Source organism: Terrapene carolina, unplaced genomic scaffold (genome assembly GCF_002925995.2).
Source record: "Terrapene carolina triunguis isolate 2854851 unplaced genomic scaffold, T_m_triunguis-2.0 Scaffold93, whole genome shotgun sequence".
Taxonomy (NCBI): Eukaryota; Metazoa; Chordata; order Testudines; family Emydidae; genus Terrapene; species Terrapene triunguis.
Window position 1 is genome coordinate 32,474,294 of NW_020664444.1, and position 9,701 is coordinate 32,483,994.

Genomic DNA, 9,701 nt, shown 5'->3' on the forward strand with positions numbered 1-9,701 from the left:
TCTCTGATTCGCGGGAAGCAGGGGAGGGGGCAGAGCGTTCAGGGGAGGGGAGGCGGGGGAAGTGAGCTGAGGGCGGGGTGGAGAGCTGCAGCGCGGGGCCCTCTTTGCGCGGGGCCCAATTCAGCCGAATCGGCTGAATCGGCCTAAAGCCGGCCCTGTTTGGCGGCATCTCCATCAGCTGTTTGGCAGTGCCCCGGATTAGTTGATTGGGGGCACCACCGAACAGCTGTGGCTGATGGGTGCTGAGCACCCACTATTTTTTTTCCCTGGGTGGTCCAGCCCTGGAGCACCCACGGTGTCAGCGCCTATGGCTATACCAGTTTATAGCTGGTCTGCCAAGAAAAATGGTTACCCCAGTGAGAGAGCAGGATCAGGCCTGGGGTTTTAACCAATGGCAGGGGCTAACTGCAGGTGTGGGGAGATTATAAACAATGGCCATAAGAAAATGGCCACTAGCCACCACCAGCTGGGGCGGAGCGAGCTGTACAGCATAGAGCCAGCAGGGCCCTCCCCGTGGAAATGCTGTGTCCTGGCCAGGAGGCGATGTAACTATGTCTGGGGCCCGTCATCCTGCCCTTTGGGCAGTCAGTGACGCCACAGTCAAATGCATGTGAATGGCTGCCCTGCAGATCCTGCGCTCTTACCCTGCCCCTGCACTCGCTCTGCACAAGGTGTGGGACAATGGAGAATCAGGCCTGCAGGGTCTCCAGCCTCGTCTACACCCACAAGCCGTACCCCTTTTGCCCCCTAATGTGGATGAACTTAGACTGGTCTAAAGGTGCTTACCCCGGGATAGCTCTTCCCATCTGGGAAGGGGAATAAGCTATCCAGCCCCTTTATATTGGTATAACTGCGTCCACACGAGTTCCTGCCTCTGTAACTACAGCAGTAAAAAATCACACTCCAAACCCACAGAGTTATAGCAGGACAACACCTGTGTGTAGAGCAGGCCTTAGTGTAGCTGAGCTAGACTAGCCTTTAACTCTGGGAGACTCCCTGCAAAGCTTGGTGCAGTGATCTCTGAGCTTGGCCCCAGTCCTGACTAGCTATCGCTGTCCCCTGGCTAGCTAGCAGCTATTGTCTCTGCTCACAGCTAGCTGCTCTGTGAGCACGCAGGCAGGTTGTCAGCTTCACTTACATCCTCGCGCTGCAGGTGGAAAGTCTCCTGGAAGTTGTTGACCTTGGCAGATCTGGCCACCATACAGCGCTGCAGCTCAGAGCCACTCACCACGATCCTGTGACACGCCACAAGGGACTAGGGTTAAACACTGGACTTCTCGGGCAGCTGGGCTTCACGGTTACACCCTGCAGGGAATGCCCTCGCCCGCCCCAGAGCCAGGCTGGAGCCCAGGGCCAGCAATGGCAGCGCTGCTGGTGGGGTAACTCGGCAGCGCTGCTGGTGGGGTAACTCGGCAGCTTCCCTGAGTAGTGGAGCCAGGGAGAGTGCTGGGAGGAGCTGACAGGGTGGCTTGGTTTGTGCAGTCCTGGGGGGGAAATCCCTCTCCCCAGCAGCCAGACCCCCGAGAGCAACCCTGGGCTCTCAGCCAGCTCCATCTGGTGCAGGACCTGCGCTCAGTGGAGGCAGGTGACAGCTGAATGTGGGGAAGTGAAACTGACAAGAAACCGCCATATGCAGGGCCAAGTTCCAGCGGCACCTGATTCCAGAACCTTCTGGAGAGAGCGGGGCTGCCTATCGCACCTGGGTGTGTGGGGAGCACACGCCCACAGCACAGCACAGGGCAATCAGGGTTAATGAGTGCCCTGGCTGGGCTACAGACAGTCTCTCTGGGGTCTGTGCCAGAGGCTGTGGCTTTCCACAGCTGAGGTGGTCTCAGAGTATTCCCAGATGTGGTCCTATGAGTGATGGCCTTCTGTGCTAGGGCACTGCCCACCTGCAGCCCTCTCCTTGTCCCTTTTCATCCCCTCCCCATTATTTGGTGTCCCCAGGGCTGGCACTGGCTGCACTGGGCTGTCTCTTGGGGCTGCTGTTATTCCTATATCTGATGCACCGTGGCGCTCATGCGGTACCCTCCTGCCAGGTGACTGCATTACTGAGGGGCCAGCAGCCCCAGGGACTGAAACCCGCTACTGACTGGTGGAACAGGCACAGCTTGGGCAGCAGCAGCGCAGGCTCCCCTGACACCCCACTGCCCATCTGCCTCAGCACTGGCCCAACCCCCAAGGGCTGACAGAGACCCCCCGGGCCATATAGCCCTGGGCTTCTCTGTACAGCTGCCAGGCACAGGCCCAGTAGCAGCACTAGGGATGATCATCAGCAGCAGCTCTCCTCACCGGTCGTAGGCGCAGTCTGTGTACGACACGGTGGTGTCTGCACTGTCTGGGATGAGCCACTGGAAGGCGTCGCTGGTTCGCAGGCGGATGGAAGGCCAGTCCTGCGGCCCGACGTAGGAGCAGTCGGCGTTGAAGTCTCCCAGGAAGAGGATGTTCTGCCAAGGAAGTGCCAGGTCAGTGAGGGGGGACCCAGCCAGGCCAACCCCCACACCTAGCACATGTGCAAGACAAGAACCTCACACACGGCAGCCTCCCCGAGCCCTTCGCTCTGGAGTGTCTCAGGCAGCCCCGCCAGTGCCACGAGTTTAGGTCTCGCTGGCTAACCACTGCTCTCCTTAGCTGTGGCTGTCTTTGTGGCTAAGGCAGGGGCAGGAGCTGACACAGGGTGCTCTGAAGGTCTGTCACTCCCTCTCGCCGTTCTGCTGGTTCCTTCTCTGCACAGGGGGGTTGTCTTCTCTGGAGACGGGGTCATGAGGCTTTTCTTGCGCTCAGATACACTGTGAGGTCCTGGCACCGCAATGACCTGAGCCTGTGGGGCTGACACTTCAACTGCAGAGCAGGGGCAGCACAGGCAGGGCCCCCCACGCCTCCTGCTGATGTACCCAGCCCTGCCCTGGAGAGAGCAGCTCTGGGGAGGGAGCGCAGTGCAGGTGCCCGGGCTCTGGTGCCAAGACCACCCCTAGGGTGACGTGCTGTGTGCACCTTCCTGGCTCAATGTCATCAGGGAACAGCTGGCTTCGGTCACCACTGCCCTGGGCCCGATGCCAGCAGGCAAAAGGGCCTACAGCCCATTCCTGATTGCTTGAGCCGTCAGCACACTGGGACTGTGCTGTACAGGCTGAGCGGCAGAACCCATCGATTTAGCTGGAAGCAGGTCCGGGATCCTCGTTCGCCATCCATGTGATGAGACCCTGGCAGGGGAGTGGGAAGGAGCCCGCATCTCCCCACCCTTGGGCACTCTGCCCACGGTGGGGCTGCGGCTGGGGCTGAGCAAACAGCGACCATGGGAAGGCAAGGGTCCCAGAGGGGTTGGGTTGTGTGCTGGGGAGGGGTGTGGCTCTGAGGCCTACAGGCCTAGGGCTGAAGGGGTTGGGGGCAGCGCAGATGGGCCTCTCTGCTCCACAGCTTTGTTTGACACAGATCAGCATGTGGATATGGACGAAGGGGGATTCGCTTCCCCAGAGGCAAACCCTGCTGGTTAGCTCCAGAGCTCAGTGCCCAGCCGCAGCAAGTGGCATGCAGCAGGCCTGGCTGTTCCCTCCGACTGTTCCTGGTAACCTGCACCAGCCCAGGCAGACAGAGCGGCTGGAGGGGCTCTGCGCAGGAAGTGGGGGATCAGCATGAGTAATAGACTAGCCAGGACCTTCCACAGCCAAGTCAGCTGACGTCCCATCCAGGCAGCAGCAGCCTCAGGGTACGTCTTCACTACCCGCCATATCGGCGGGTGGCCATCGATTTATCCGGGATCGATATATCGCGACTTTAAGACGCGATATATCGATCCCCGAACATGCTCACCGTCAACTCCGGAACTCCACCAGAGCGAGCGGCGGCAGCACAGTCGACGGGGGAGCCGCGGCTGTTGATCCTGCGCCGTGTGGACCCCCAGGTAATTCGATCCAAGCTACTTCGACTATTCGCGTAGCTGAAGTTGCGTATCTTGGATCGATCCCCCTCTAGTGTAGACCAGCCCTCAGACAAGACAAGCGGGGGAGGGAACACCAGTGAGTTCATTCACACGGCAGGCGCTGGGTTTGCACCCAGATACATATGCTTACGTCAGTCCCCCACTTGTCGATGACATCTAAGTAGACATCGTAGAGGGTGTCAATCTCTGCCACAGCCTCACTGGGGGGCGTATGCAGGGGCACCAGCACAAACTCCTGCACCTCTGCAGAGACACAAGTTACACAGACAGCCGTTTTCTGTGCGCACAGAGCCGTCACCCATCCCCCGTGCTATCTCTCTCTCTCTCTCTCACACACACACACACACACCTGGGACTGTTCCATTCTGGGGTTCCCAAGACCATGCTCTCCGTGTGGACACTTCCCCTCCCACTCAGAATCAGGCAGGACTGGGACTTGAACCGGGGTCTCCCATTACTCATGCTCGCTCTATTGTCTCTTGGCAGTTCCCACAGTGCTAGCAGCTCCAGTCAGCTGCACTAGCCTCTCCCGGTCCCTCTGCACTTGGGCGCTGCCCTCCTGGGTCAGCCCCACCCACAAAGATGCTCCTGGTTGGCTTTGTGCCAAAGCAGCAGCTGTCAAAGGAAGCTGCAGAGCAGGGGGTTAGTTGCCAGCGAAGTCTCTAAGCTGGGTTCCCACTGGCCAGGACTGTCGCTGCTTCTCCCCACCTGCTCTGAGGAGTTCAGCCCCCATGAGAATGGCTGCTGTGGGGTTTGTACGTCAGGGCATAGCCACCCTTCCCCTCCCTCGGCCTTGTGACCAAACCATACCCCAAGGAGCAATGGGATCGTGGGCTGGAGGAGGGGCGGGTATACTCACAGCCCGGTGAACCCCCATGACCCCCAAGCTGAGCTCTGGGTCCCAACTGCACCTGGCTCTACAGTGAGCTGAACTGATCCCTGGCTGCTGACCCCCAGCCCAGGCACGCACTCCCCAAGCCAGCATCCAGACCCACACCCATTGGGGACTGCAAGTCTTGAACCCTGGTCCACAGGGCGCTTCAGCACCAGTGAGCGCCAACCCGCCCCCCACTGACCTGCTAAGCGGTGTCAGAGTAGGAACTGAACTCCGCGCAGTCCTGGACTCCCTGCTTCACTGCAACTATATAAACCCAGCACAGGAACAGGAAACTGCCCGTGCAGCCAGGATCTTCCTGCTCAGGGCTGCTTTCCCTGCCATATCTGCTTCTGCTACCTGCTAATGAGCTCCTGGTAACCTGGCCCTGCCTGACCCCAGACTTCGGTTTGCCCTCTGGACCTGTTGCAGACGTTGACCTCCTGGTATCAGACTGGCTCTGATGCCCGATGCTGCTCCGACCACTAGGTCAGGCTGCCTACATACCAGTCAGAATAAGTCCCCAGGCCCGGATCCAGCCCCACGCTCCCCCTATTTGGATCTAGGCCTGTCTCTGAGTTGAAGCATCATTCCCAAAGACTTTGCTGAACTCTCCATGGTAATGTTCTTTGTTCCTTGGTGGGAGGGATCAGCGTGTGGGGGAGCAAGGGTTTCTCTAGCTAGCTGCAGGATGGCCTGGGGTGCTGCTGCTCCCAGTGCCATAGGGCAGAGAGATCCCTGGGCCCCGCTTACCTGTGAAGGGGGAGGAGAACTTCACGATGAAGGGCTCCCTGCTGAAGGTGTCGCTCCCGCAGGGCTCACAGCCATCATCATAGTAGTAACTGTCCACCACCGACACCATATCCGTCCTGCCGGGAGGAGAGATGGAATGACCACACACAGTCACGTGGCTCCACTCTGGGGTGGGCCCTGGTGCACCAGGTAGGTGGCCAGGTGCCCGGTTTTCTGTCGGAAAGTCCGGTTGAAAAGGGGACCTGACAGAATCCGGTCAGATCTACTGACCGGACACCCAATGTCCGGTTACTGCAGGCCGGGTAGGCGCCAAGTCATCACCCACATCAGGCCCTATTTAGCCAGGGCCACCTCCTACCTGCATCAGGTGGCTGCAGCTCCAAGCACCAGCAAAGCAAGTGAGTCCCTCCTGACCCGGGTAGAGGGGTGGGAGGGGAAAAGCAGCGAGCGGAGTGACAGGAGGGAGGGTGGAAGAGGAGTGGACAGGGGCAGGGCATCAGGGGAAAGAGACGTGGAAGGGGTGGGGCCTTGGGGAAGAGGCATGGCAGAGGTGGGGCCTCAGGGGAAGAGATGGGGCAGGGTGTGGTCTCAGTGGAAGGGGCGGGGCTGGAGAGGTTCCGTTTTTTAAATATTACCAAGTTGGCAACCCTAGCCCAGGGGCCTGCATGCAGAGAGCAGCAGTGGCTGGGCAGGAGACACAAGAGCGTGGGGGATGCCCTGGACATCACCTGAGGGGAAAACACCTAGTATTGTTACTAGCTCTGACTGTTTGCTGGATCCTTACCTGTAGATGAAGAGGTACTGCTCCTTGTAGGAGGTCCGGCCCAGGGGCTCGCTGACCACGTAGCTGTATGGCTGCAGAGATGCCCTAGAGTGGGGACGTCAGAGAAGCCGGCAGTGAGGCCCATGCCAGAGCAGGGAGGGCCGTGCACATGTCCAGCACATCTCCCTGCTCTGCACCACCTCCCACCATTCCCGTCCCACCCCCAGCCGATCTCCCAGCCAGCGTAGGAATGACCCTGCCTGCTTTACGGCTGAGACATCTCCCTCCATGCAGGCCCCTTGCCACTCTGTTCTGGGAAGCCAGGCTTGGAGCGGGGGGTGCCTCAGGGAGCATCTTTCCCATGTGGCCCCTTCAATATGTAGGCTGGCTTGACATGAGTAATTGGACATGGGTGAGGCCTTATTTCTTGGGAGACAGGATTAGGGAGGTAAGTGGAGCAGCAGGCTAGAAACAGACTGTCGGTGCTGGCTAAGATAAGGGGGGACCCTCAGGGAACCACTGACAAAGGACAAGATAACAATGGGTAAGCGAAGCTTGGAAGGTGAGCTGAGGCAAAGAGAATGTTATGCAAGGACAGTGCATGCTGTACAGGGATTGGGTCCCGCAAAGGGAGCACACCCATCCCCAAACGGGTGATGCAATGGCATGTGTACATGTCTATAAAAAAGAAGGTCGCTGGGTCACTTTGGATGGGTGGTACTGGTATGCCCCATCCTCACCCCTTCCACTTGAGTCTGATCAACTCAGCATAGCTTCGCTGTAGGCCCAACAAAGAGACCTGAGTGACGGGAATGGAGTTGAACTGAGTTCTTGGGAAGCCGAGTGGAAGAGGTCTTGTGGGAACCCCTCCACCACAGAGGTCCTGAGCGCCTGTGACCCCCTCCACGTCAGGGACATCTGCAGGTGGCCTCAGCTCTCATACCACCACCAACAGAATCAGACCTCGCTGGTGTCATATTACCCCTGGCCTGAGGCTGTAGATCTGTCCGCTGTACTTCCCAAGCCCATTCCAACCCTCTCCGCCTCTTTGACAAGCTTCTCCTGAGGGGTTGGTGGCCCCTGTCCCTGGTCACCAATTCACACCCATATGGTAGGGTCCAGTTCTGACCTCACACCGGTTTCACACTGGATGGCCTCCATTGGCTGTAATGGAGTTACCCCTCATTTATATCTGAGTACATGAGATCAGAATCAGTGTATACAGTCACTTTGCACTGGTGTAAATGGCTGCACCATGCCCTGCTCCATATCTGCACCTTGCTGATGTCCTCAGGGAGTTCTGTGCTCCTCTGTTTGTGCTGTCTTTTGTATACAAGATTATTGCCCTGAAATGTGCCACCCTGGTACCACTGTACCCCATGTCATGCTCCCTTTGTGAGAATGGCGGTGTGTGGCACCAGGCAGGGATGTCCCGGGCCCCATCTCATGCATGTGCCTTTTGGTGGTGAAAAGCTCCAGAGGCCCATGAAGGTGTCTGTGATGTGGCATTCGCCCCAGACTGGCCAGTAAGGGGTTAACAGAGCCCTAGGGATGCTGCGTGAAAAGCAGCCAATAGGAGAGGGGCTGCGAGGAGTGGCCAATCAGGGACTGGCAGGCCCATATAAAAGAGCCTCAGAGCAGAGCAGGGTCAGTAGCTGACTGGAACTTGAGGAGGGAGGACTGTGTCTGGAGTTGGCTGCAACCTGGTAGCACCTTAGACACAGCAGTGCAGGCAGGAACCTGGGGAGAAGAGAAGGAGCTCTGGATAGGCTGCTGAGACTGAGGAAGGGGCTGTGGCTGCAGGGAAGTGGCCCAGGGAAATGTAGTGATAGTAGAGGCAAAGGAATGCAGTAAGTGACTGTGGTTTGGAGGGTCCCTGGGCTGGGACCCAGAGCAGAGGGTGGGCCTGGGACCCAGAGCAGAGGGTGGGCCTGGGTCTCCCCACTCACCACTGGGGAAGTGGCAGGACTATTGAGGAGGTAAACCTCTTCTGGAAGGGGGGAACCCAGATAGTGATATGGCTGGAGGGCTGAGCCACAAAGAAGATGCTGTGGTACCTGATGCTGCAAGAGGGGTTGCAGGTGGACTGTGGCTGAAGTGAAGGGGTGCAGACCATGGATGGGGATGTTGGCCTTGAGCTAATCCTCAGAGTGACCAGGAGGAGGTGCTGGACCAGCGGTGAGTGATGCTCCCCATGACACTGTCACTGAGTCAGTTATGCCAGAACCACCTGCAGAGCCACAGCTCCAGCGCTCCCTTCATCTAAGCTGCTGCGGGCAGCAATGGAGCCTTCCCTGTGTGGCTGGCTGGGTGTTGCATCCGAAGGGGCCTTGTTTATACCTGCTCTAAAACACTCCAGACCACAGCAATGTTTTAGGCTCCTCCCTCTCCCCCCCTCCATGTAGGTTTGGAAAGCACCTGTTGAGCTGGTCCATCAGTTTCCTGATGGCACTCCGATCAGAGTCACGGACCTCCTGCACCACAGCGATGTCGTATGTCTGCACGATCTGGGGGAAACACAAAGCGCCGTGCTGTGAAGCCGAGCCTGGTGCAGGCTGCGTGTGCAGTGCCTAACACCCCTCGCCTTTCTTCCCAGCTTCCCTTAGAGATGCACAAACACTGGGAAAATCGCTGAGAACACCCAGCAAAATCCCAGGCTGCAGCCAGCCACCAGAAGGGTGGTGTCCCCAGGGCTGACATGCCCCTTCAACCACCAGCTGAGCTGGGTATTTATCTCTCTTCTGCTGCAGTGCATGAGCTGGGCGGGGGAGGTGAGCCCTGGGGTGAGTTAGATGGGGAAACAGAGGAGAACAGGAGGAAATGGCAGCTTTCAGACTGCAGCTGTTCCAGAAGGGTTCGAAATCAGCCAGCAGGATCCTAACAGAGCAGAGACCAACACAGCAGTGATTGCAGAGGATGAGTTTCACTGCCATGGGGAATGCCAACCAGGCTGCCAGGGTTACCCTCTGTCTGTCTCTAAAAACACTGGAATCTGAAGTGGTGATATATAGATAATGGTCCATCTAGCCCAGTATCCTGGTGCCAGATGCTTCAGAGGGAATGAACAGAACAGGGTAATTATTGAGTGATCCATCTCAGTTTCTGGCAGTCATCAGCCACACGGTCCCCTAAACACTGAAGTGAAACCAAGGTCCCAGATAGATATGTAAGCAGGGGAATGGTCCCGCTATTGTAGGGATCTTTCCTGGCTTATACACTACCCCAGTGAAATGGGCTAGTGAAAGGATCTGAGTCTTCGCTCCTACTTCCTTTACCCAGAGGCCTCCCTGACCTCGAGGGCTCCCCTTCCACTATCCTGTGTGTCAGAGTCCTCGTAACCCCAACAAGGCTGGGCCCAGAATTCCTGGGGG

General features: G+C 58.1%; 1 protein-coding gene across 1 annotated transcript in view; it reads right to left on the bottom strand.

The window, feature by feature from the left end:
• Positions 1-1,093: 1,093 nt before the first annotated feature.
• LOC112105158 (deoxyribonuclease-1-like) overlaps positions 1,094-9,701 on the bottom strand; it is an 11,977-nt gene continuing 3,369 nt past the window's right edge. The window contains exons 2-7 of the mRNA XM_026650789.1: positions 8,749-8,837; positions 6,352-6,435; positions 5,568-5,683; positions 4,071-4,183; positions 2,293-2,447; positions 1,094-1,235 (exon numbers count right to left, since the gene is read on the bottom strand). Of these exons, the coding sequence (XP_026506574.1) occupies positions 1,094-1,235; positions 2,293-2,447; positions 4,071-4,183; positions 5,568-5,683; positions 6,352-6,435; positions 8,749-8,837 (699 nt within the window). The remainder of the gene's footprint in view (positions 1,236-2,292; positions 2,448-4,070; positions 4,184-5,567; positions 5,684-6,351; positions 6,436-8,748; positions 8,838-9,701) is intronic.